At 40.3% G+C, this 23,915-nt stretch overlaps 2 protein-coding genes, 1 long non-coding RNA gene and 1 pseudogene across 3 annotated transcripts; 3 read left to right on the forward strand and 1 right to left on the reverse strand.

Moving 5' to 3' along the window:
- Nucleotides 1–5,854: 5,854 nt before the first annotated feature.
- LOC122614870 (BTB/POZ domain-containing adapter for CUL3-mediated RhoA degradation protein 3) lies at nt 5,855–7,147 on the forward strand. The gene is made up of 2 exons (XM_043789571.1): nt 5,855–6,243; nt 6,293–7,147. The coding sequence occupies exons 1-2, from the start codon at nt 6,063–6,065 to the stop codon at nt 7,015–7,017; spliced, it is 906 nt and encodes a 301-aa protein (XP_043645506.1). The 5' UTR covers nt 5,855–6,062; the 3' UTR covers nt 7,018–7,147.
- A 133-nt stretch (nt 7,148–7,280) lies between these two features.
- On the forward strand, nt 7,281–8,281 carry LOC122614873 (annotated as a pseudogene).
- A 2,915-nt stretch (nt 8,282–11,196) lies between these two features.
- LOC122626542 lies at nt 11,197–12,093 on the reverse strand. Its single transcript, XR_006326714.1, has 3 exons — nt 11,960–12,093; nt 11,722–11,904; nt 11,197–11,644 (listed from the first exon to the last, which is right to left on the reverse strand). It is a non-coding gene; the product is annotated as an uncharacterized LOC122626542 (long non-coding RNA).
- An 8,474-nt stretch (nt 12,094–20,567) lies between these two features.
- LOC122618324 (zinc finger protein ubi-d4) lies at nt 20,568–22,803 on the forward strand. Its single transcript, XM_043794689.1, has 3 exons — nt 20,568–21,213; nt 21,280–21,546; nt 21,611–22,803. Exons 1-3 carry the CDS (start codon nt 20,766–20,768, stop codon nt 22,387–22,389), a joined length of 1,494 nt encoding a protein of 497 aa, XP_043650624.1. The 5' UTR covers nt 20,568–20,765; the 3' UTR covers nt 22,390–22,803.
- Nucleotides 22,804–23,915: the final 1,112 nt, after the last annotated feature.

A 23,915-nucleotide genomic window follows, 5' to 3' on the forward strand; every position in this document is an offset into this window, starting at 1 on the left:
CCTGGTCTTGGGAAAATCTCTCCAGGTTTCTCCGCACGATTTCTAAAATCAGCTTCACCTTCTAGGCGTTTCCATTCTGTCGTATAGTGCGTCCAGTAGCCTCGGCTCGCGGCCTTGTTTCAAGAACGCCGGTGAGTTGCCCGTAGCCTCTGATACACTGGAATTTACAGCCAGCATAATTTCGGGTCATATTTCATCCCAACTCCTCTCGCTCAGTCCGGCGAACTGTGCTATCATTGTCTTCACTGTACTCTCTCCGTCGGATTCTCCTGCGGGGTGTATGGTACCGATAACTGCCGCTTTATTCCCATATCGTTGAGGAACTTCTTGAACGCCGCGTGGCTGTTTGCAAAAGTACGAACTCCGGCCATTTTGAAAATCTGTTGATCAAAACCAACAACATATTGTTTCCATGCTTTGGCCTCTTTCTCCTGCGTTCTGTGTAGTGTCTCTGGTGTTGTGGCCACCGACTCTGGTAGTGGCTGCCTTTCTAGTGCATCGGTCACTACATTCCCTTTTTGTACACAATCTCAATGTCGTATTGCTGTAGCTCTAGTGCCCACCTGGCAATTCTTGCCTACGGGCTTTGTTATGCCACTTTAGTGCCATGTTATCCGTCACCCCCTTAATATGGTAGCCCTCCAAGAATGGCTTAAATTATCGAATTGCCCACACGATTGCCAAGCACTAAGGTCCGGCTAGAGTAGGAAATAACTTTTTCGGAGTCCTATCCCGTAGTCGCTGGCGTCTGTTTGCAGGATGAACATCTTTCTGAAGTCGGGGCACGCCAGGACTGGATCTGTGACCAGTCTTGCATTCATTTTCTTGAGTGGCCTCACAATGCGTACAAAGACAGGCACAAATCGCCGGTACCACGACGCAACTCCAAGGTACTGTCTTAGCTCGCGGACCGACGAGGGTGGTTCTAACAGGGCTATAGCTGCTACCTTGTTTGGGTCCGTACCCATCCGTTGGCTTGTGACGCGGTGTAATAGGTACAACAGTTCTTGCTCTAAGAATTTACATAATTTTGGGTTTTACCTTAGGTTTGGGTTGTTCAATCGGCGGAATACTAATCTAAGGTTTCTTTTGTTTTCATATAGGGAGCGACCAATTATAATGATGTCATCATGGTACGCAATGGCATGTGGCGACATTTCCGGTCCAATCACCTTGTCCAGCACCAGTTGTGGTCGATGCGGAGTGTAATCCAAACGGCATTACTCGCCGCTGGAACAGCCCTTTACCTGGAACCGTGAATGCAGTGAACCCTCGTCTTGATTCATTCTGAGATTTGTTTCCCATTATGGATTTTGCGTTTATCTGCCTGAAATTCACGCAAAGTCTCCATTTTCCCGTTTTCTTTGTCACCATGAGTGCTCTATGAGTCCCATTTCGAGAAGTTCGACTACGTTTGCATTAATCTTCCCTTGAATTTTTTGATTCTTGGGGATCTTATCATCCTTCATGGTTATCGTGTTCTCGGCTATACTTTATGTTCCGGACATAGAGCGAAATTCCGCGTGCTCAGTTTCCAGAAATCTATCCACGTCGTCTTGTTCACCGTCTTTTTGGACCACTGCAAAAGTACACTTCTCCTCGACCCAGTTAGTTATGAGAGGCGGCACCTTGCCCCTGGTCGCCTCTCTGCGGCTGAGATCGCTGGCCATTTTCCGTTCTCTGGCAGCATTCCATTCTCCTGCTTTTCCGCACATCGGCACCCTCTTGCCCAATGGCCGTGTCCACCGCACCTGCGACGGGCTTTCTGCGGATTAGCAAGGGTTTGGTTTTGAAACGAGTCGCCCCCGGGTGTCGTTCCATTGGATCTCTGAGCAGTAACTGGCGGCCTTTATAGAGTTGTGCCCACTGGTCATGGTACTGTGTGCCTTGTTCGTCTGCTACCTCACACCTACACGTGACTTGTGCTCCGGGGTGGGCTTTGTTTCGGCTAAATTTGTGTTCTTGCGCGAAAGCTTTCTCTTCCTTGTGCAGCTCGTCGTACTCGTCTACCAGGATCAAGAGTGCCTCTAGGATGTCCAGGTGTTAGGATCTCAACGCTATTCGTAGGTCTGGCGCGCAGTTCTCCTTAATAAAATCTACCGTTTCCTTTTTCCCGTATTCCAGAGGCCTTATAAGGGGGTGCATCTCGACCATGTAGTCCTTGAATGGTTCCCTAAACCTACAAGCTTCGCAAAGTATCCCCTAGGCAGGAAGAATTTCTGAACTCGGCCGAATTCCATTTCAGAGCCGTTCCCTGCTTCAAATCCGGTATTTCTCGGAATATCATGTTTAAGCCCAAGCCATTCGTGTTTGCGACCACTCGTTCTGCTCCAGGAATTTTTTGTTTGTTTTTTTTTTATGAGTTGTTTTGTTTATTGCTTCTCATGCTTTTATTTATAAGCTTCTCATTATGAGACTAACAATAAGTTTACAAATCTTAAAAAGTACTTAGCTACCAGTCACTATTGCAACTGATATGAGTTTGTATGGCCATAATAATTAACGTTGGGTTGGCATATCATTACGCCGAAGTCTGTTTCGGCTAGATAGCCGTGTTAAGTCTCTCGCAAGCCCGTTCGGATGAGCACGTAGTATGTTGCGATATATTTCCATTTGTTTGGCTATTTCATCTCTGACCGGAAGAATGAATAAATCCCTCTGTAAGTTATCAGTTCGAACGTACCACGGTGCGCCAGTGATGGTTCTCAGGATTTTCGATTGGGCTCGTTGGATGATTTTTACGCTGCTGTTACTGGCGTACCCCATAGGTCCAGGTCGGTTTTAGGACGGAGTTGTAGAATGAGACCTAATATTTTTGTCTTAGGGGAGAGCGTATACTAAGAAGCCAATGTAGGCTATTGTCTTTTAGTTTGAGGTGTGTTATTTTTGCCTCGATGTGTCTACGCCAAGTGAGTCGTCTGTCAAGATGAATACCTAGATACGTAACTTCATTTGATTTTTGAATAAGAGTGTTATTTAGTATGAGCGAAGGGCAATCTTGTCTGTTGAGGGTAAAAGTTACGTGTTTACATTTCTGTTCATTGACTTTTACTCGCCAGTCAGATAGCCATTTCTCAATATGTGCCAGGTAGAGAGCCAGTTGTGCAGTAGCTTGCCGTGGACATTTAGAGCGGCTCAGGATTGCAGTGTCATCGGCAAATGTAAATATTGTTAGCTGCCTCGTTGTTGGTATATCGGCTGTATATAGTAGATATAGTGTTGGGCCAAGTAAGCTGCCTTGAGGAACTCCAGCTTCTTTAATGTGGACTTCAGACGTAACAGTGCCGAATCTAACTGAGAACACTCTATTGAGCAGGTACGACTTTAAAAGCTTATGGGTGCATTCAGGGAGTGTTGACTTAATTTTATGCATTAGGCCATCTAACCAGACTCTGTCAAATGCTTGGGCCACGTCGAGAAAAATGGCAGTGCAGTACTCTCTCTTTTCGAATGCAGTTCGAATTTCAGATGTGATTCGATTGACTTGTTCGATTGTTCCATGTTTCTCCAGAAAACCGAATTGATGCTCCGGTATTTTGTTAAAAGTTCGCAGATAGCGTATAACAAAGGTCAGCAGACATTTTTCGAAGAGTTTTGACATACATGGTAGTAAACTTATAGGTCTGTATGATGATGGAACATATGTATGATCCTTTACCGGTTTCGGTATCATAATGATGATCGACTTTTTCCATAACGAAGGGAAATGACCAATTCTATTTATTGCATTGAAGAACTGGCAAATGGTTTGGACGGCACAAAATGGAAGTTCGATGATCATCTTAGGTGTTATTAGATCGCTGCCGGGGCTCTTATTAGGTTTTAATTCCTTAATGATTTTAGCAATTTCAGTTGGTCGAAATTCTATTGGATCCTGTGTCGTTTGGCTTACAACTGTTTGCTCTTGTAATACGAAATTATTAGTTGCTGGGTTTGGTTGAAACACGTTTTGAAGGTGCTCCGCGAAAGTAGAAGCTCTATGTTTATCGCTGCGGACCCATTCACCTGCAGAATTTCTTATTGGCACAACAGATTCTACCGGGGGGCTTAGAGATGGGTGTGCCCTCCATAATGGGTATTTTTGAGCTAAAAGGTGATAATTGCTCTATGTAGCGGCGTTGTGCGCATTCCTGCTCGTTGATTAGCTCCTTTCCTAATCTACGACTTGCGTTTTTGAGCCTTTGTTTTGAAAATGGCGATCTATAAGATTGCTATTCTCGTCGCAGGCTGCGCTTTTCTAAGACAAGCTGCTCTTTTTGAACATTTGTCTTACGTTGCATATACTGAACAGTTTGTTTTTCTGGGGTTGAGGCAAGGGCTGCTGCAACAAGGACAGACTCCAAAAGTTTAGCAGTGCTTTCTATGTCAGCCTTATTGATCATTCTTGGGTTCAGTTCAATGTGCGAACTTACGAGTTTCTGGTATTTTAGCCAGTTAGTTCTGTTGGATGTCAATCGACAGGGTGAATTTTTCAGATCCGGACATTGAAGATAATTATGGAGCACCGGCGAGTGATCAGAAGATAGGTCTGGAAGGAATTCGGCGTTTATATGATTATACGAGATGTTTCTTGTAACAGCAAAGTCAATCAAGTCTGGTATCTTTTCTGGCCAATATGTAGGTGTGCCCGGAGAGGCACAACTAAGCTTGTTGCTTACTTTAATAATTGTATTGTATAATTGTTTTTTCCTTAGGGGTTACATGACGAATCCCCAGTGCGTATGCTTAGCATTGTAGTCACCAGCAGCTATGAAGCGATCCCCTAGTGTGTTGAAAAAATCCAAAAATTGGTTTTCGGATATCGTAAAGCGAGGTGGGCAGTATACAGCAGCAAGTGTTATTTGTCCGTTACCCAGCTGTATATTTAAAGATGATGCCTGTAAGAAGTTATTCGCAAAGCCGTTGCGGAAAGTATGTCTTTACGGTTTCTAATCAGGACTCCAGTGCCTCCATGTGCTTTACCATCAGCGTGGTTGGTCCCGTAGAATATATAACCATTTATTTGAAACTTGTACTTGTTTGTAAGATGTGTTTCAGAAAGGAGCATTACATCGATATGTTTGTCTTGCAGAAATTGAGCCATTTCAAGCTTGTGTCGCGAAACGCCGTTGGCATTCCATAGAGTTTACGTAAGGGAGCCAGGGATCTCCAGGAATTCGAGGGGTTTTTCTTCTACGTGAAAGGGAAACCCTTGTTTTGCGATATTCGCGTAAATCGGTTGGCCGGGCCTGGGTCTTTCGATGACTTGCGGTTATGTCTTTGCCCTCGGGGCTCGTCAGTCTTGTGCTTGGACGTGGTCTATATGGATATGCGGCTTCCAATTCTGTCCAGATTGCTGTGAGCATTGGGTCGTTTTCCGTTTGAGCCAGGTCCTTTCGCATGTCTTCTGTTCTCCCAGGCAACGATATACCCAAAATCTGTGCGACATATGAGAAATTCTCGTTTTGGAGGCGGTAAATCCCATTTCTACATACTGATTTTTTTTTTTTGTATACTGCCTTGATAATCACGATGTGTGCCCCAGATGCTCTGCTTGCTACGAAATACGGTGGCTACCTCAAAACATTATTTTAAAAATGTGACGGGCATAAATACAAAACCACACATTTTTCTAATAATTGAGTTTTGACACGATATTTAAACTCTCTTCAAATATAATTAAAGATATAAAGATGTCCAAAATGTTTGAAACTGTCGCTATTTTGTATATTTTTGTGTTATCTAGCCACACAAAAATAATGTTTTTTTTACAAAACTTTTGTTCTATGGTACAGACTCAGTACAGACTCTAGTACAGACTCACTCTTGACTGAACAGTCCCGTAAGAAATCGATGAATCCTTTTTATATCGATAATTTCTTAAATTATTAAGCTAGCTAAAAAAATGCATATATACTTATATTAAAGGTATACTGTAGTGAAACAACATTACGATTTTACCATTTCTTAATCGCAATAAATATTTTCGGCAAATTTGCATAAACGCATGAGAATGATGAACGACTGATCAACACATGAGAATGCGGTAGCTGAAGCCTAAAAGCTAGAGAACAAAATTATCAATGTCGGAATCAATGTCAGGTGACCACAAAATTTTATTAAAGGGCCATTCCTCCCAATATTTGAAACTAAATGTTGGAGGTCATTTATATTATACCACGATTGGGACACTTACAAAAAATAATGACACAATGCTAAGCGCAATGTTTAGTGGTAGAATGGAAGTACTGACTGATTCGGAAGGTTTGTTATATGTTCTTTAACGAAATAATATTAATAAACGAATTTATAGGATGGATTTTAATTGACCGCTGTGGAAATCATTTTGGTATTATTCTTAATTTTTTAAGAGATGGTACTGTTCCGTTACCCGAAACTAACAGGGAAATTGCTGAATTGCTTGCCGAAGCCAAATACTACTGCATTACTGAGTTAGCTATTTCTTGTGAACGGGCGCTATATGCGCATCAGGAGCCAAAGCCAATTTGTCGCATTCCACTTATAACTTCACAAAAAGAAGAGCAACATTTATTAAGCGTTTCTTCAAAGCCGGCTGTCATTCTTGTGGTACAGCGACAGAATAACAAGTATTCATACACAAGTACATCAGATGACAACTTATTAAAAAATATTGAACTATTTGATAAGCTTTCTTTGCGCTTTAATGAACGAATTTTGTTTATTAAAGACGTAATTGGGCCTAGTGAAATCTGTTGCTGGTCATTTTACGGACACGGCAAAAAAGTAGCTGAAGTATGTTGCACTTCAATAGTTTATGCCACTGACAGAAAGCATACCAAAGTTGAATTTCCGGAAGCTCGTATATACGAAGAAACGCTACAAGTCTTGCTTTATGAAAACCGCAATGCACCAGACCAAGAACTCATGCAGGCAACGTCTTCAGCTCGAGTAGGAAGTGCTAGTGGAACCAGCATTAATCAGTATACAAGCGATGAGGAAGAAGAACGCACAGGATTGGCGCGATTACGATCTAACAAGCGTAATAATCCTTCCTGATTAATAAAAAGTAATTACATATTAATAATTGTAATTACAAATTAATATTGTTTTTATAAATGACTAAAGAATATATATGTTTGCTTTTTTTTTAATAAAACTTACAATTTCTGCGTTGTATTAAGCTTGAGGTGTGGTTGAAATGAATGTCGTTTATTGTGTTCTTCTGGTACTCATAAAGTAAAAGGTCTATACTTGCCAAGCCCACACTTTTTTAAAATATGTCGTTTTTTATTAATGTGCAGTGTCGGCCCGCTCTAACGCCCACAAGACGGCTGAAACTACTACACTCATATTTGAAAGCGTTTTGCGTTCTTTTTTAATTACTTTTTGTCGCTATGCTAAAGCGTGGCAGTTTTTCGCTGTATTTGGGTGCCGCAAAAACTTTTGGCAATTTGAATGAAAAAAAATTAATAATTTTCAATAGAGTTGGCGTCGAAAACGCTTTCTTCTTTTAGGTTGACCTACGTTGTTTTGGAGCAATAAGTGTTTTAATTCGGTATTCAGAAGGTTTTATACCCGTTACTCGTAGTTGACCCATGTGGCCATGCTCACTCTTACGCTCAAAACACACCCAGACTTTTGGAAAATGTTTTGATATTTTTTGTTTTTTTATTTGTTTTGTAAATTTCTATCGATATAGCTCAAAACTGTCCCACGCGATTTAGACGACATATTTCGATATCCGACAACTCAATCACCATGAAGATCTACATCACCAGGGGCGAGATTTTCGCCGACACCTACAAGATGAGGCGATGTGATCTACGAGGTGTACGTCAAGCTGGAGGACGGCAATGCCTCCGCCGAGGAGGCTGATAAGGATAAAGACATCATCTCGGGAGTCGAACGTGGATGTAGTGCTTAACCACCGACTGCAGAAGTGCTTTCCCTGCAGCAACAAAAAGTCGTACACCCTCTACCAGAAGGACTACATGAAGTATATGCCGTTCTTCACCGGCGAAACGGTAGACTGCGACGGCATTGTGGTCCTGGTGGAATACCGCGAAATCAACGGCAGCAGCGTGCCCGTGCTCATGTTTTTCAAGCACGGTCTTAAGTAGGAGAAATGCTAGATGGATTTCAATCCGCCGCAAAAATATCCTCCTTCAAACAGAAGCTATACCCATACATACCTTCTAAACATATATTTATCAGATGCTTAGTTACAATTTGAAAGTCTTAAATTTAAAATGCTGACAAAAATGCCTGTCCCTGCGATTTTATTTAAGATTTCTTTCGGCCAGAGCACTCATAAATTGGTCTTAAGGGAACTCCTTTAACATTTCAAAAATCGATTTTTTTTTACTGTCTTAATCGATAGTATATGCTTCGAGAATATAATTCGAAGTTTCAAATTCTATTTTCAAAATTGTGAAGTTATGCGACTTTAAAGCGGCGCGCTCGACCGGTGCGTGAGCCTCGACCGCTAACTTTGAACGTCGTTTTCTCAGAACCATGTTTTTAAATTTGCTGGTGATTACAAAAAACTAGTGAACCGATTTGTTCATCCTTGATTTATTTGAAGATCATAAAAACTGCATCTGTGGTACTAGATTATGAAAAAAAATTTTTTAACTATTTTTAAATAAAAAATCGAAATTTTGCTTCAAAACGGAAATTTTTGAATGCTCAATTTTATAGTTAATGTTCATAAATACGTATATTTAGTACACGACAGAAAAAACTTCTCGATAAAAAAATGTTGATTTATGATTTCAGATAAAATGGTCAGATCGCCACCAATTCCATGTCAGCGGAGCGAGATACAAGATCAGCTAAAACTTCAATTATTATAATTTGCAAACAATGAAATGTTTTTTCTTATCTTTAACATTTCTGAATATATATATACAATTTATGTATTTTTTTTTTTCCAAAAAAATAAAAAAAATCACTAGATTTTGGCTTCTAAAGTTCCTTAATGTATGTTTATTGTTTAATCACAGCGAGCTAGAAAATGGAATTGTGTCAACTAATGTAATTAAAATAATTTATATTAATAATATATATTAAAATAAGAAAAATATATAGATTTGACATGACAATTTCAATCGACATTCAATGTATTGATAATTTGCATTTTATTATTTATCTTGCCATGTTCTAACGATTTGCCAAAAGATTTATGAAATTTCTCCCTCGCAATAACAGTATTTGAGTAACTAGAAACTCGAGTATAGCGTGTTATCTTGTTTTTTATCAAATAAATTTATAGGAAATCCAATAAAAAATGGTAAGCAAAATTAAATTAAAACAAACGTAAATTGTATCATTAAATGCACATTAAGTTTGTAATACATAATTATTTTCAATAGACAACCTTACGTTTGAAAGCATCCACGAATTTGTGACGTTCCGCCGTGCCTCGGGTAGTCAGGCCTGGCCAGGGTCGTCCAGGAAATTTCTTTGTTTCAGGACAGTGGTGCCAGAGAGGAATCCCCGACCCGAGTCCCAGTGATAATGCGCAGAGTTAACCTTAACTAGGCTTAAATATAGACGCAGAGTTTATTCATTCCTTTTCTCTGTTACAATAATTACATAGAACTGTACGGGGCTCCCTCGGCCTAGTTTCCGGCTTCCACAGCGGGGCTCTTCGTACCTCGCGTCTTCGTCCGGGGACGCGGTCTTCCGTACGCGGCCGCTCCGAATTTCGTCGAGTACCCTGGAATCAACGTAAGCAGATGTTGTTGGACCCTGAAGTCGGCGTAGATAATTATGTGGGACCCTGAAGTCAACGTAGAGAATTATACGGGACCCTGAAGTCAGCGTAGATATTATATATGTGTCCCTGAAGTCAACGTAGAGAATTATACGGGACCCTAAAGTCAGCGTAGAGAATTATGTGGGACCCTGAAGTCAACGTAGAGAATTATGTGGGACCCTGAAGTCAGCGTAGAGAATTATACGGGACCCTTAAGTCAGCGTGGAGAATTATACGGGACCCTGAAGTCAGCGTAGAGAATTATATGAGACCCTGAAGTCAGCGTAGAGAAGTATGTAGGACCCTGAAGTCAGCGTAGAGAATTATACGGGACCCTGAAGTCAGCGTAGAGAATTATATGAGACCCTGAAGTCAGCGTAGAGAAGTATGTAGGACCCTGAAGTCAGCGTAGAGAATTATACGGGACCCTGAAGTCAGCGTAGAGAATTATGCGGGACCCTGAAGTCAGCGTAGAGAATTATACGGGACCTGAAGTCAGCGTAGATACGTAAGTAGGACCCTGAAGTCAACGTATAGACGTAAGCAGGACCCTGAAGTCAGCGTAGATACGTAAGTAGGACCCTGAAGTCAACGTATAGACGTAAGCAGGACCCTGAAGTCAGCGTAGATACGTAAGGAGGATCCTGAAGTCAACGTATAGACGTAAGCAGGACCCTGAAGTCAGCTAGGGCGGGGTATATACGTAGGGGTTGAGCTTACTCTCCAATAATTACCACTTGTTAATCCCGGTCCTGTTGTACGATTATTTATGTATTATGTATTATTATATTATTGTATTATATTATTGTGCGCGGCCGCGTCACAAATTTTCGAAGTCTCAAGAAAAGATAGTCGAATTTATTTTGTTTTGTCACTTAATTTTCAACGGTACCATTTTGTTTGGCGATCAAAAATATAGCTTCTATATCTCTATATAAGAAGACATAAACATACATACTTGTTTTAAAAATGTAAGCAACTAATATAAAGTTAATTGGACTTTGATTTAATTATACCCGTTACTCATAGAGTAAAAGGGTATACTAGATTCGTTGAAAAGTATAATATGTAACAGGCAGAAGGAAGCGTTTCTGACCATATAAAGTATATATATTCTTGATTAGGATCAATAGCCGAGTCGATCTGACCATGTCCGTCTGTCCGTCCGTATGAACGTCGAGGAACTACGTCTCAGGAACTACAAAAGCTAGAAAGTAGAGATTAAGCATATAGACTCCAGAGACATAGACGCTGCGCGGGAGGTGTGGCCATGCATGTTAAAAATTAAGAAGTCCACCGGCGATAATCAATTCCATCTCACTAGTTTAAGTCTACAAAAGGAAAGAAAAAACAAGGAACATTAAAATTGATGGATTGTATTTATTTATTTATTTATGATTTATACTTATAATAATACTTATACATATTAATTTATTTATATTTCTATGCAAATCCATTCAGGGACGAGGTCCGGAACGGTTTTCTTGGCATGACGTTGATCCACAATGCCAGCGGTTGCTGCCCATGGACCCGGATCGCCAAGCGGACAAGTAGACCAAGAATCGCGGTTTCCAGGATCGACCGATGTTAACGCGTATAGACCAGCAGAGAGTCCTTACCATCCACCAGAGACGGGTAGAGGTTATCGCTGATCACCGGAATTTCCACGCTTGACCACGCTTCACGATCGTGATGGGCCGAAGACCGCAGGGCGGCTGAGTTTCAGGACGACCGAGGACGGTATGCCAACGCAGGAGCCAATGACGGAAGACGATAAATCCGGTTGGGCCGCTGGAGGGTGATGTATAATAGCGAGTACGACCTCAATTCCGTTATTGAATTTTTTTTCGACTGGAACACCGGAACGCCGTCAACACCGGTGTCCGTGAGGGAAGGTTCTGAGGAACTTGAATGTCCTCTTATCTAGAAGAACAAAAGAGCGATACTGGGTTCACGTGCGCAAATCCAGAGCAATCATGAACGACAAAAGCAAGGAATACACTGTGTTTACGGTTCCTGGAAGACCGTTGTATAAGTTCCGAATGGCAACATCCGATTAGGACTGTGCAACGCAGCGCAACGCTTGGTGCACTGACGGACCAAGTGATACTAGCCGAGCTGAGGTCCAATGTTTTCGTTTACCGAGACGACCTTTCAATCCTGGCTCCCGATTTCTAGACGCACTTGAATACGCACTAATAAAAAAAATCAACATTTTTCTTTAAGTCGCTAACGTACCTCGGGTTTATAGTTGGAGGTGGACTACTTCGAATGGACCCGGGCGAGCTTAAGCCGAGAGGCAGATATATTAGGTTGTACGTGCGGGATGGTATCGTCGCTTCGTGAAGAACTTCGATACACTGACAGCACCACTTTCCAGGGCCTTGTAGAAGAGTGAAAACACAAAGTTTGCCTTCAGTTCCAGCAAAAGACAATAAGTTTCAGAAAAGAATTCATTTGTTCACCAAATGCGCTGCAATTTCAGAACACCGCACTCTAAACCGAATATTTGGTAAAATAGAAACTACTGAATTTTCATTCAATCTTACTTTATAACTAAAACAGTAAAGGCTTCTTCGGTAGAATTATCGACTTTTATGTTGCGAGCTGTGTGGCGCGTTGAAAACTCCGCACTGGGAAAAACATGAGCTAGCGAAAAACATGATCTAAGAAAAGTCAAAACATTTGTAAAGTCAAACATTTTTTTTAAGCCGCTATCTTCAAGTCAACGTATGTGTTAGCTATATTCATAGTTCTTGACACACATACATTTTTTATAACATTAAAACCCTTCAGTACCAGTCCCTAAGGATTACCTAAGGAATGCCTAGGGAGTCCCCAGTAATCCCGGGGGATTTCCCATACAAATTGGCGAGGAATTTCCATACAACAGGTGAGGAATTCGAAGCTAAGCTAATTTATCAACACGAAACACTTTACTTACCGGATTTATATTTATACCCGTTACTCGTAGAGTAAAAGGGTATACTAGATTCGTTGAAAAGTATGTAACAGGCAGAAGGAAGCGTTTCCGACCGTATAAAGTATATATATTCTTGATCAGGATCAGTAGCCGAGTCGATCTGGCCATGTCCGTCTGTCCCTCCGTCTGTCCGTATGAACGTCGAGATCTCAGGAACTAAAAAAAATAGAAAGTTGAGATTAAGCATACAGACTCCTGGGACATAGACGCAGCGCAAGTTTATCAATTCACGCTGTTGTTGCCACGCCCACTCTGACGCCCACAAACCGCCAAAAACTGCCACGCCCACACTTTTGACAGAAGTTTTGATATTTTTTCATTTCAGTATTAGTCTTGTAAATTTCTATCGATTTGCCAAAAACCTTTTTGCTACGCCCACTTTAACGCGTACAAGCCTCCAAAAACTGTCAGTGTTAAAGACTCTCCTTCGCACTTCCAATAGCTGAGTAACGGGTATCAGATAGTCGGGGAACTCGACTACAGCGTTCTCTCTTGTTTTTATGTTGAAAATGATTTAAACAAACACGACTTGTCACGTTTACAATTGAATGCAAATGCAAAAGAAAAGGGGTGACGGAAAACGAAAATTTTGAAAGGCGCGTGCCAGGGTACTTCCGACCATAATGATTCCGTGTAATTAGAATTACATAGAGAAATAATTAAAAACGGACGCATTTGCGTTGCCTATAGCGACAGTTTAATTTCTTACAAAACTTAAAATCCCTAAATCAACAAACATAAATTATATATACACTTAAAACTATATAAATATCCCACCAATTATTAGAACGGTATTCAGAAGTCTATACATTGCGTTTTTTCTCGACTCTGGTTTTGTCTCCTCTCATCTCTTACTCTCATTTTCGGTCACTGCTCCGAACTACTTCGAAAAAAACAAGAAATATGAACTGCGGGCAGAGGCAGCGGCAGAGCCAAGACAGAATTCTTGGCTTGACTTTGGTGTTTGAAACTTTGCTAGAAAAAGCCTGTGAGATTTGTTTTTCGAACTCCGGCGAGGAATAATACGGGCAAGGAATTTTGGTACTGAAATGTATTTTATCCGTTATATAGGTGTGTGCCGACTTGTTATTTTGATATCTTGTTTGGTATATTTAGTTTTTTTCTGTGATTTGTTAATATACTTGCGATCAGTCAATAGACTCACCTTTTCTGTAATACGCCTGCACCTTACGCAATCGCAGAATTCTGATCGAATTACTGAGAAACATTAATAATTGTATTCGATTTTCTGTAATAATTAAGTGAATATACGAACAAAATGTAGCTTTCCTATAAGTAAATCATTCACACCAATATTTCTATACAGGCATGCTCCGCTAATCGAATTCGTAAGAATTTTACGCGATAAGTACGTCGCCAAAAACTATCGCATAGGTAGCTGAAAATCTTGGGAGAGTTTTCCCAAGTAAAAACTATTAAAATGCGACTTCGATCTAGCAGCCTAGCTGGGGATTTTCCAATGTAAAGTCAGCGGTTGCAATTGGTCCTCAAATTAATTGCGCTGGCGCAGGGTCACGGTTCTATGCTTACGAAACCACTGCCCACAAGAGCCACACCAAATTTTTCTCTGAGCTTAAAGCTTATCAGTTGAAGAGGATTCCAATGAGCGCAACTACAAATTAAACTCATATGGAAGCTGTTTACATTTCCTATGCTTACATTTCTTTTCTAAGCTTTCAAACTCAAACTACTGCTCCAACATTCCGGCCGCGTTGAAGGCCTCCGGCGCTTTAACCTTTTGGTCGCTGCTAATTGGCAGCAACACAAGTTTGTTGATGGACCGTTTAATGACGCCTCCAGTTTCCGCAACATGCGCTCTAACCTCCTCGCCGAGCGTTGTTGCCACCACTCGTCCTGTAAGCCACCGTTGTGGAGGGAGGTTGTCCTCGTGGATCAGCACCAGCGCTGCTGAAGCGTGGCCAGGTAATCGCCCTTGCTGGAGATTCCACTGATTCGGATTTTGACGGCAGCGTAAGAAGAGGCTGGTCGATCAGCAGGTGTCCTGGTGTCAGAGCCTCTCCATCGTTGGGGTCGTTGCCAGGCGACGCGATGGGCTGAGAATTGAGCATAGCCTCTACCTCTACTTGGTGGGTACTCAATTCGAGCATCTTTGAACAACAAGCAGAACAGGTTAATACCGAAAACCGTGGACACAGCCACGGACAATCTCTGATAAGCCAGATCTGCTGCCTCAAAAGCGACACCACCACTTTGGCACCTGCATGATAATGAGTCCGATGTAAGTTCCAAAGAAACAATGTAACAAATTCTGTCTTTTGGGACAGCAAAAGGGAAAATTTGGTATCATACGAAATTGGCGCATTAAAAAATCTGCTTCCAACACGAATCATTTTATTAAACGACGAACATCTTTCAAAAACTCAGTGGCCCAGACTTTCCAAGTCTTGGTCCACCTTAATATAATAATAATAAAATCTTTCAATATGTTTTATTACGAAACATACTGCCACACTTGGCTTGATCTCGGACAACATTAAATCGGGAGATACTTCAATCTGATGAAGACTAGGACACTCACATTTCTCATTTTACCACAGAGTGCAGCTTAAACCTTCTATGTCTGTTCAACATGAAACCAAATCAGCTGTATTATCTTTGGTTGGCACATGCCACCAGACAACATAATCTGAGAGCTCTTGAATTTCAGACACCCTTTTTGCATCGAACGTTGCTAGTGTGGATGGATCTCTTTTTAACCAATATAATATGACTTACGAATCCGACCAGAAATTAATGCGTTCCAACCTAACGTTGTTCAGCAACGAAGCTACTTGAGCCCATAACATGGCAAGAAGATGAGCTGCAGACAATTCTAGCCTTGGAATTGATTTTGTTTTTAGGGGGGAGACACTCGTGACTTGGCGGTGAGCAAGCTCGACCAATTATTTGTCCCATCAGTAGTGCGGACATAAATGCAACATCCATAGGCATCACTTGATGCATCAGCGAATATGTGAATCTGGGCAGTTTGGTCGCCAAAGCTCCTAAAGCAACATTTTTAATCTTGTAATCAACGGGCATAATAACCCCAAAGAATCAAACAAACGTGATACGACGGATTGCGTCGTTCTTTTAAAGTGTTGGGACCTGTGAGCATATCGTCAACATAAAAGTCGCCTAATATCACCTCTGCTGCTATGGGATATGACTCAGCATAGGTCTTTGAGAGCTCGAAGAAGCAACGGATAGCCAAAAACGGAGCTAAGGCTGTTCCGTATGTGAAAGTGTTGAGAGAGTTGATCGGTTTGGAGAGCTTGAGACGAGGTTTCCTTCACACGATAAGTTGGATGTTCCGATCTTCAGCGGCAACAATAACGTGCCTATACATCTTCGAGATTTCAGCCTTCAATGCATATTGGTGCAATCGAAATCTTGCCAAAATAGAGTTAAGCTCCCTCGAGATTATTTGCATGTTTTGCGTTCCAAAGCGAGAAATCTGCGCTTTGCTGTTTCGAAGGATAGGCCTAGAACATTTGGATTTATCTTTAATGGCAGCTTCTCCCTTAATAACGACCAGACGAAAGCCTGCGTATGGTTTGCTTGAAGTGTTGCTCACAAGCAACTTGTTCAGCTGTATAAACAACCTTCGTTCTCTCTGAAACTTGTTCGAATTCCCAAAAACGTTCCACACGAAAGTCGACAGAACAGATATTTTCATTGATAGTAACGTTACACACCTGGGCCTAATTCAATGCGTATCGAGAGTACTTTCCGAAAACCATCCATCCCAAATAACGTTTTCTTAATTGATGAATGTTTGGAGCCCAACTTTAATTGGCCTAGTCTCAGAAGTTCGAAGAAGGATTCTGCGCCAATCAACGGGCTTGTAGAAACGATGGTCCGCCCAGCTTAATGTTTACTGGAATACTCCATTGCGCACAGTTGACTTCATGATCGAGTTAATATGTTGAAATCGATCTTAAGACCCAAAAATCGGTGAGAAAGTTATGAGAATTGACGCGAGAGTGAATCGACGTATGGACTTTTTGCCTTACTACAGAGTCATTTTTTCCAACAGTGGTAATATTTAAGCACGATTCTTTTCTGTGTAGCCGGAAACGCTGTGCTAAATCCTCGGCCATGAAATTTATTTGCGACTTAGAATCTAGGAGAGCTCGTGCTAATTGGAACTGACCAAAGCGATCTCGCACCAATACTACTGCAGTAGCAAGAATAACTTGATCACTACTAGTAACATGGCATGACTGTGCTTGACTATGATGATCAAAAGCTATTGCTTGTTCTTGTGATTGCAGTTGAGACACTGAGCCCGAAACAGTTTGTTGTTGTTTTAACCCGTATCTGTAAAGAACTGTGTTATGGGGCTTTGAACAAACTCGACATTTTTCTACCTTGCACTTCTCTACTGCAAGTCCTTGATTGATACAATTGATGCACGATTGTGTTTAGCGAAATCGATACGTTGAATCACAGGAATAGCTGCGAAAGCTTGACTAATGATTCGACGCTGAGCAGTATCTACATTTTGATCCGGTCCGAAGATCTGTTTTTATTGCGCAAGAAAACGACGATTTTGAATAGCCTTTGTTTGAAACTTGGGTATCTTATTATTCTTAGTCGATTCCTCAGCAGTTGGGTGCTGATATCGTCGACTCAACGTCGGTAACTTATTGTAATCTAGCTGCGCTTCAAATCGAGATTTGGTAATATGATCTACTTTTGATATTGCGATGTGAATAAAAATGACATTATTTATCTCCTCTTCAGTTCCCAGTGACTGTAATGATGCATTAAGAGCCGAAATTTCATCAATTAGAGACCTCAAACCTGATGCAGAGGTCGTTGGTATATGAGGGATGTCAAATAATAATGAAATTGTGTCGAAAAAAATCAAACATTTATTAAAAAACGTTCTTCAAACTGGCCAGAGCCTTTTCATAATTTATGTCCAAAATTAGAAACGCTTTCACAGTTCCTAACGCATCATCACTTAGGCATGAAATCAAATGGTGGAATTTTTCAATGTTGGTTAAAGATGAATTGTTGTGGACTAAACTCTCGAAAAGACTCATAAAGTTTTTAAATTCAGCATGCTTTCCACTTAACCTTGGAAGACTCCTCTTTAGTAATTGGGGCGAATGACGATGAGCATCGTTGGCTTGACTAACTTTCTGAGATTCGTTCTCTGTCATTACGGACCGATATAAAGCCTTAGTGATAACGCGCTCTTAAATTATTATATGGCTTTAGTACATCGATGTCTGCCTGAATATCCATTAATTTTTCAGAGCAATCTTCAAAAAGCTGCATTCGGTATTCCATTTGAAATTTATCAAAGGAAATAGATTTTTCTTCGAATGCCGTTTTCATACGCCTTATGTCGCTTAAAACCCTGTCGTGTTTCTGCATTGCCGATATAAATTTTGTGTTTGTCATCCCTTCCTTACATTTGCTTTCTTTGGGTCACTCATTTTAAAAATTATTGGAATTTAATTAATTGAAACAAATTACAACATTAAATGTCTGGCACAATAATTGGCGAAAGTATGAAAAAATCTGAAAAATATTTATTTTGCATATAAGTATTAAAATTTATTTTATTTTAAATGAATATTATAATTAACAGCAACTTCACCAATTGTTGAGTTTTATTCAAGAGTAAAATGTCCCAAATTTTCTATGTGGATCCCATAAGAGTTAAAGATGCCCACTTAGCACCTTAAAATTCATACACTTTGAGAGCTACTAGACCATATGTAAGTTAACAACACGCTTTACCAAAAGCTCATAAAGAAAAGCTTAGATCAGCGTCTGCATTATTTCCTGCACGCGCCAAAAAAAAATAAACCAAATCATAACACAATTAATATTAACAGAGCATTGAACTGCAGTTGCAAAACAGTTCACACGGGCACCTGCAATTCCTAATAAATATTATCCAAAACAGGAAATGGCCAAGCAGGTCACACGGGCACATGCAATTCATGCGAAATATTGACAACAACAGGAAAAAGCCAAATTTATTAAGAAGTCATCAGCAGAACTGCAATTAACCAATTACAGCCTACTGCACAACTGACAAACTGTTATCAAGCTTTGATTCGTCGCTGCACCAGCGCTGCCACCAACGCTGCCACCGCTACAGCAAATTCTGATTCACAAAAGGCCAGATTAGGGAGCTAGAGTAAAACTTTAATTTAGTCTAATTTTTGCATTCAATCAATAAAGTTGAAAAAAAAAATTGTAATTTTATTTTTTATCTTATTAATAAACAAATAAATTAACTTGTATGTGTCGTTGAAAACAATTGCTCTATAACTGGGTATGCATTGCACAAAGCGGAATCAAAATGAACGGCACATTGCTGTTTAAATATAGCGGCGATACGTCAATTGCACCGTTATGTAAGCTGTTCGTTAAATTTTCCAGACATCCACAGAAATTTCCACAAACGTGGATTTCCTCAAAGGCAGTTTAGGTATAGGTATAGGAGTTATTTGATTGGTTTTTCAATTTACAAAATGCCAAAAAAGTATTAAGGTAATTTATGCGCAACTTTTATGTAACATACAAACACAAGTGGTGGACTGCACCTTAATTTAATTTTGTGCACTGATTACCTGATTATTTGGCATGTTTTTCCTAACTTTCCTAACTAACGACTCTGCGCTGAAATTCGCCAGCTAGGTTATATTCGCCCACCGAAAAATTTCCACGGAAAATGCTAAAGCCGTAGTCCCTGTTCAGGCGCCATGAAAATCTTGGGAGTGTTTTCCCAAGTAAAAACTATTAAAATGGGACTCCAATCTAGCAGCCTAGCTGGGGATTTTCCAATGTAGTCAGTGGTTGCAATCGGTTGTCAAAAATGTACATACAAATACTACTCTGGCGCAGCTTCACGGTTCTATGCTGACGAAATGTCTGCTCACAAAAGCCATACCAAATTTGTATCTGAGCATAAAGCTTCTCAGTAGAAGAGTAATGCAATGAGCGCAACTACAAATTAAGCTCGAATGTAAGCTGTTATGCTATGTTTACATTTCTTTTCTAAGTTTATTTCCAACCAGTACTAACAGAGGGCCAAAATGGTTGTTTGTAAATAATGCTATTTAATTAAATTACTTAAACGGTCAAAATGTAGAAAAAAAGTAATTGCGGACATCTGAATTAAAACTGTGAAAAATGTGGCAGCTGTAGATTTTCTCAAGCCCTCCAATTTCTGCCTTTTTCTGGCTTCAACACAAGTAATTGCAAATATAAAAGGCATTTATTCACATTTTTTGATTTTGACCAAAAAAATAAAACAGGTTTTTGAGCTGCAAGAAGCGATGAGAAACAAAACAAATCGATAGCACAAATTTTGCGAAAAATCGAAATCGAAAGATTTGGCCCAAACCGAAAAAGGAAAATTATTTATGATAACCGGAGCATTCCTGATATAGATGGTTATAACCTTTAAAACATATTGGAATAACGATTGTATATTGTCCCAAGAAGTTCGATACATATTGAACAATACCAGACGGTATGACCAGCTGTTCTGCATTATAAGCCTGTTACACTTCGGAAAATTCGCATTCAATGCGATGTTAAATTCGGAATAAAAACGAATACTGCATTCGAGTTAATAATAATGGGTAACAATAATCTTACCTTTCGTCGTTTCTTTTTACTTTTCATCACATGATCATAAACTCTTGCAACATCCCTGTCTGTATATTGGTCGTTTCGTTTTAAGGAGTTGTTATATGTGCACTAGGAACCTCTCGGGGAAATGTGGAAATAATTTATAATAGCTATCGTCGACATCTTGTTATGTATATTTTGTATCTATTTAAAATTAGATATACGTTCACACCTTTTCTGAATGTTAATTTTTTTTACTTCTTGCCTAGTACCTCATAACAATTCCAATTTTCGTTATATTTAACGCCTTGAATTGTGTGTGTGTGTGAACAACCCATTCTTTTAATCAATGGTCAAAAATATGTTGACAATTTGGGTTATTTAATTTTATGCTCAAGCAAATAATTTCTGCGGCTACCCCACGACATCAACATGGCTTCTAAATCTGCTTACGAAAAAACTTTGGTAGTAAACATAGCCAATTTTGAGAAAATTCAAAACGTTTTAAATGACAAGGAAAAGTACAAGGAGATTCTAGAAAACAGTGAGAATTTTAATACTCGTCTATGCATTGAACGGCGACTTCGTATGCCATTCCTCGATCCCCAGACAGGTGTCGCACAGACACATTGTTCCCTCTTTATGAAAAAAAAACAGCGAATGCCGGGTCTTCGGCATGGTCAGATATACACTTATCCATCATCCAGGTGGCGCAAACCCAAACGTCAGTACTTACTTAACCCGAATCAAAGTTTCCGAGCCTATCAATATCGCGAGCACACTCTTCAGCACTCCCACCATCAAACGCATCAGCATCACCACCATATACCTTTGTCTGGTGTTGCTGTACCACAAAATCCTCACATAGCTGAAAGCGCAGGTAAGAAAACAATTGCAGCGTGTCAGAAGAATTTTTCTAAAACTGAAACTTTGTTTTTTATAACAGCCATTGCTGCTACGGATGGCAACTCCATGGGAGCATCGGGAGATAATGATAGTAAGGACTCACATGCAAACGTCGAAAAGGAATGGTTCCACGATGAAATGGACACAGCACATTATCATCATGGCGATGAATTTGAGGATGACTTTGATTCAGATAACGATTTTGATGAGTCTTACACCAGCAGGGGCAAACGCAAAAAATGTACGAGACCTCGAAGAACAAATGCAAACGTAGAAGGCACTCCTAAACGGGGTCGTAAAGGTGGTGGTGAGTACAAATTTATCAAATACATTTATTCATCAATGAATTGTCATCATTATTGATATCTTAGGCAATCGTCGAAAAAATGCTGTTGACGGAGAATCTGATCGAAAACGTAGAGGTGGTGGAAATAGTGCAAACACATCCGCAGCCGCAGCAGCAGCTGCCGCCGCTGTCGCACATGCAGCGTGTACTGCGGCTGCTGCCGCCACCACAGGGCTCTATGCATCTCATTCAAACTCAGCTTCGCCTATTCCCATCAATGACGACAATTCACAGTCAGCACTCATAGTGCCAACAAACATAGCGTCGTCGTACGAAAAGACTTCAAGCGATGCTGGAGCTTCTAATGACTCAATTCCCCTAGCAACAATGGTTGGAATAAACGCAGGACTGGCAACCTCAAATGTTTGCAATGCGCTTCCGGTGCAAACAGGAACAAATCAATCGGTGTTTGCTACTGGTAGTAAGGTAAAACAACGAGTAGAACGTGACATAGCCCAACCATCACCTTATTGTGACTTTTGTCTGGGAGATCAGCGAGAAAATAAAAAAACCAATATGCCCGAAGAGCTTGTATCGTGCTCGGATTGTGGTCGTTCCGGTCATCCATCGTGTCTACAGTTCACGGCAAACATGATTATATCAGTAAAACGTTATCGTTGGCAATGCATTGAATGCAAGTACTGTTCCATATGTGGGACCTCTGACAATGACGACCAACTATTATTTTGTGACGATTGTGACCGGGGATACCATATGTACTGCCTGTCACCACCGCTTATGACTCCACCAGAGGGCTCTTGGAGCTGCAAGTTATGCATGGAGGAGTTCCACAAGATTAAATAAGCTATCATTTATAAATATATAATGTACCAATTATAATAATTCTCAAAAATATATAAAAGGTAGATATTTTTTTTGTTGTATTGCTTTGGTCATACAATTTAAACTACTGCGGAGTAATCCCCTTATGCAACTATTTTTGTCTTATATATAGGTTAAAATTAATTAAATAATTTTTGCCATGCTAAAGAAACGTAACTAATAACATATATTGGAAGTTATATTGTGTTTAAATTTATGATATTTTAATACACATGTATATTGCTGTGTGGTTGGTCGAAGCTAAACAGTTAGCTGTCTGATAAGCTTTACCTCGCTATACGCACAATCTTGGTGTATATTTATAAAAACATTGTTTATGTGCTTTTTAAATTGAAAAGTGGCCAAGTTAAAATAAAATAAACAAACCCGTACTAAGTGAAGCCTTTTACTATTTATACCAGTTTCTCGTAGAGTAAGAGGGTATAGTAGATTCGTTTAAAAGTACATAACAGGCAGAAAGAAGCGTTTCCGACCATATAAATACCGTATATATTTTCTTGATCAGGATCAATAGTCGAGTCGACCTGGCCATGTCCGTCCGTATGAAAGTCGAGATCTCAGGAACTATTTAATTAAACCCATTACACAAAGGGTACGATGCACAACTACGAACCTGTCAAAATCTCGAAAGGAAAGGTTTCCAAGGAATAAGTCCCCTAAGATAAAAAAAAGTGTTATTTTGCTAAAAAAAAATGGTTCTTTTTTGCCGCATATCCGCAGCTTCTGGTTTTGGATCTAAGCAAAATAGTTAAAGGGTAACGGTACGCAAATAAATAATTCTTCATAAATTTAATCTCTGTAGATAGATAAAATAGTTTTTATTTACGAAATATGTGTTTATCACGATTCTGTCAAAAATTGATCAGCTTTTACGTCGGCACCCCTCACCACACCAACATAACGAGAATAAATATTAGAAGCTAAGATGTAGCTTGATCGTAAAACGATCGGGCAACGTTTCGGCCACATTCCCTCCCCTTCATGCGTCCGCATGCCTCATGGATCGTCGCGAGCCGCGCAACACGATCCCCTTTTGTCAAGGCTGTCCGTCAAACGTTATGTCATCGTTTCTGACCTTCTCCACTTCTCGCCTCAGCACATAAAACAAGGCGGATACTCGCCGCAGAAAAGTTATTATACCCGTTACTCATAGAGTAAAAGGGTATACTAGATTCGTTGAAAAGTATGTAACAGGGAGAAGGAAGCGTTTCCGACCATTCGCTCTTTTTCGTGCGTTGTCCGTAGTGCTGTTTGGTGTTGTTTTTGTACTTAACACCGTGCACCCGCTCTCTCGCTCTCTCACACAAAATCTAAAAGTGCACACTGCGCTCTTGCGGTACATTTTCTGATTTTGTCTTTTGGTACAGTGGTCAAAACCCAATTAAACATGGAAACCAATGTTGTGTGCTTCCATAACAAATGCCGTCAGGTAATAAAGCCTGATCAGTCAAAAATGACCTTTGGCTATGTGATAGAATGGTGCACAC

The sequence above is a fragment of the Drosophila teissieri genome, chromosome 2L, assembly GCF_016746235.2.
Source record: "Drosophila teissieri strain GT53w chromosome 2L, Prin_Dtei_1.1, whole genome shotgun sequence".
NCBI classification, from domain to species: Eukaryota; Metazoa; Arthropoda; class Insecta; order Diptera; family Drosophilidae; genus Drosophila; species Drosophila teissieri.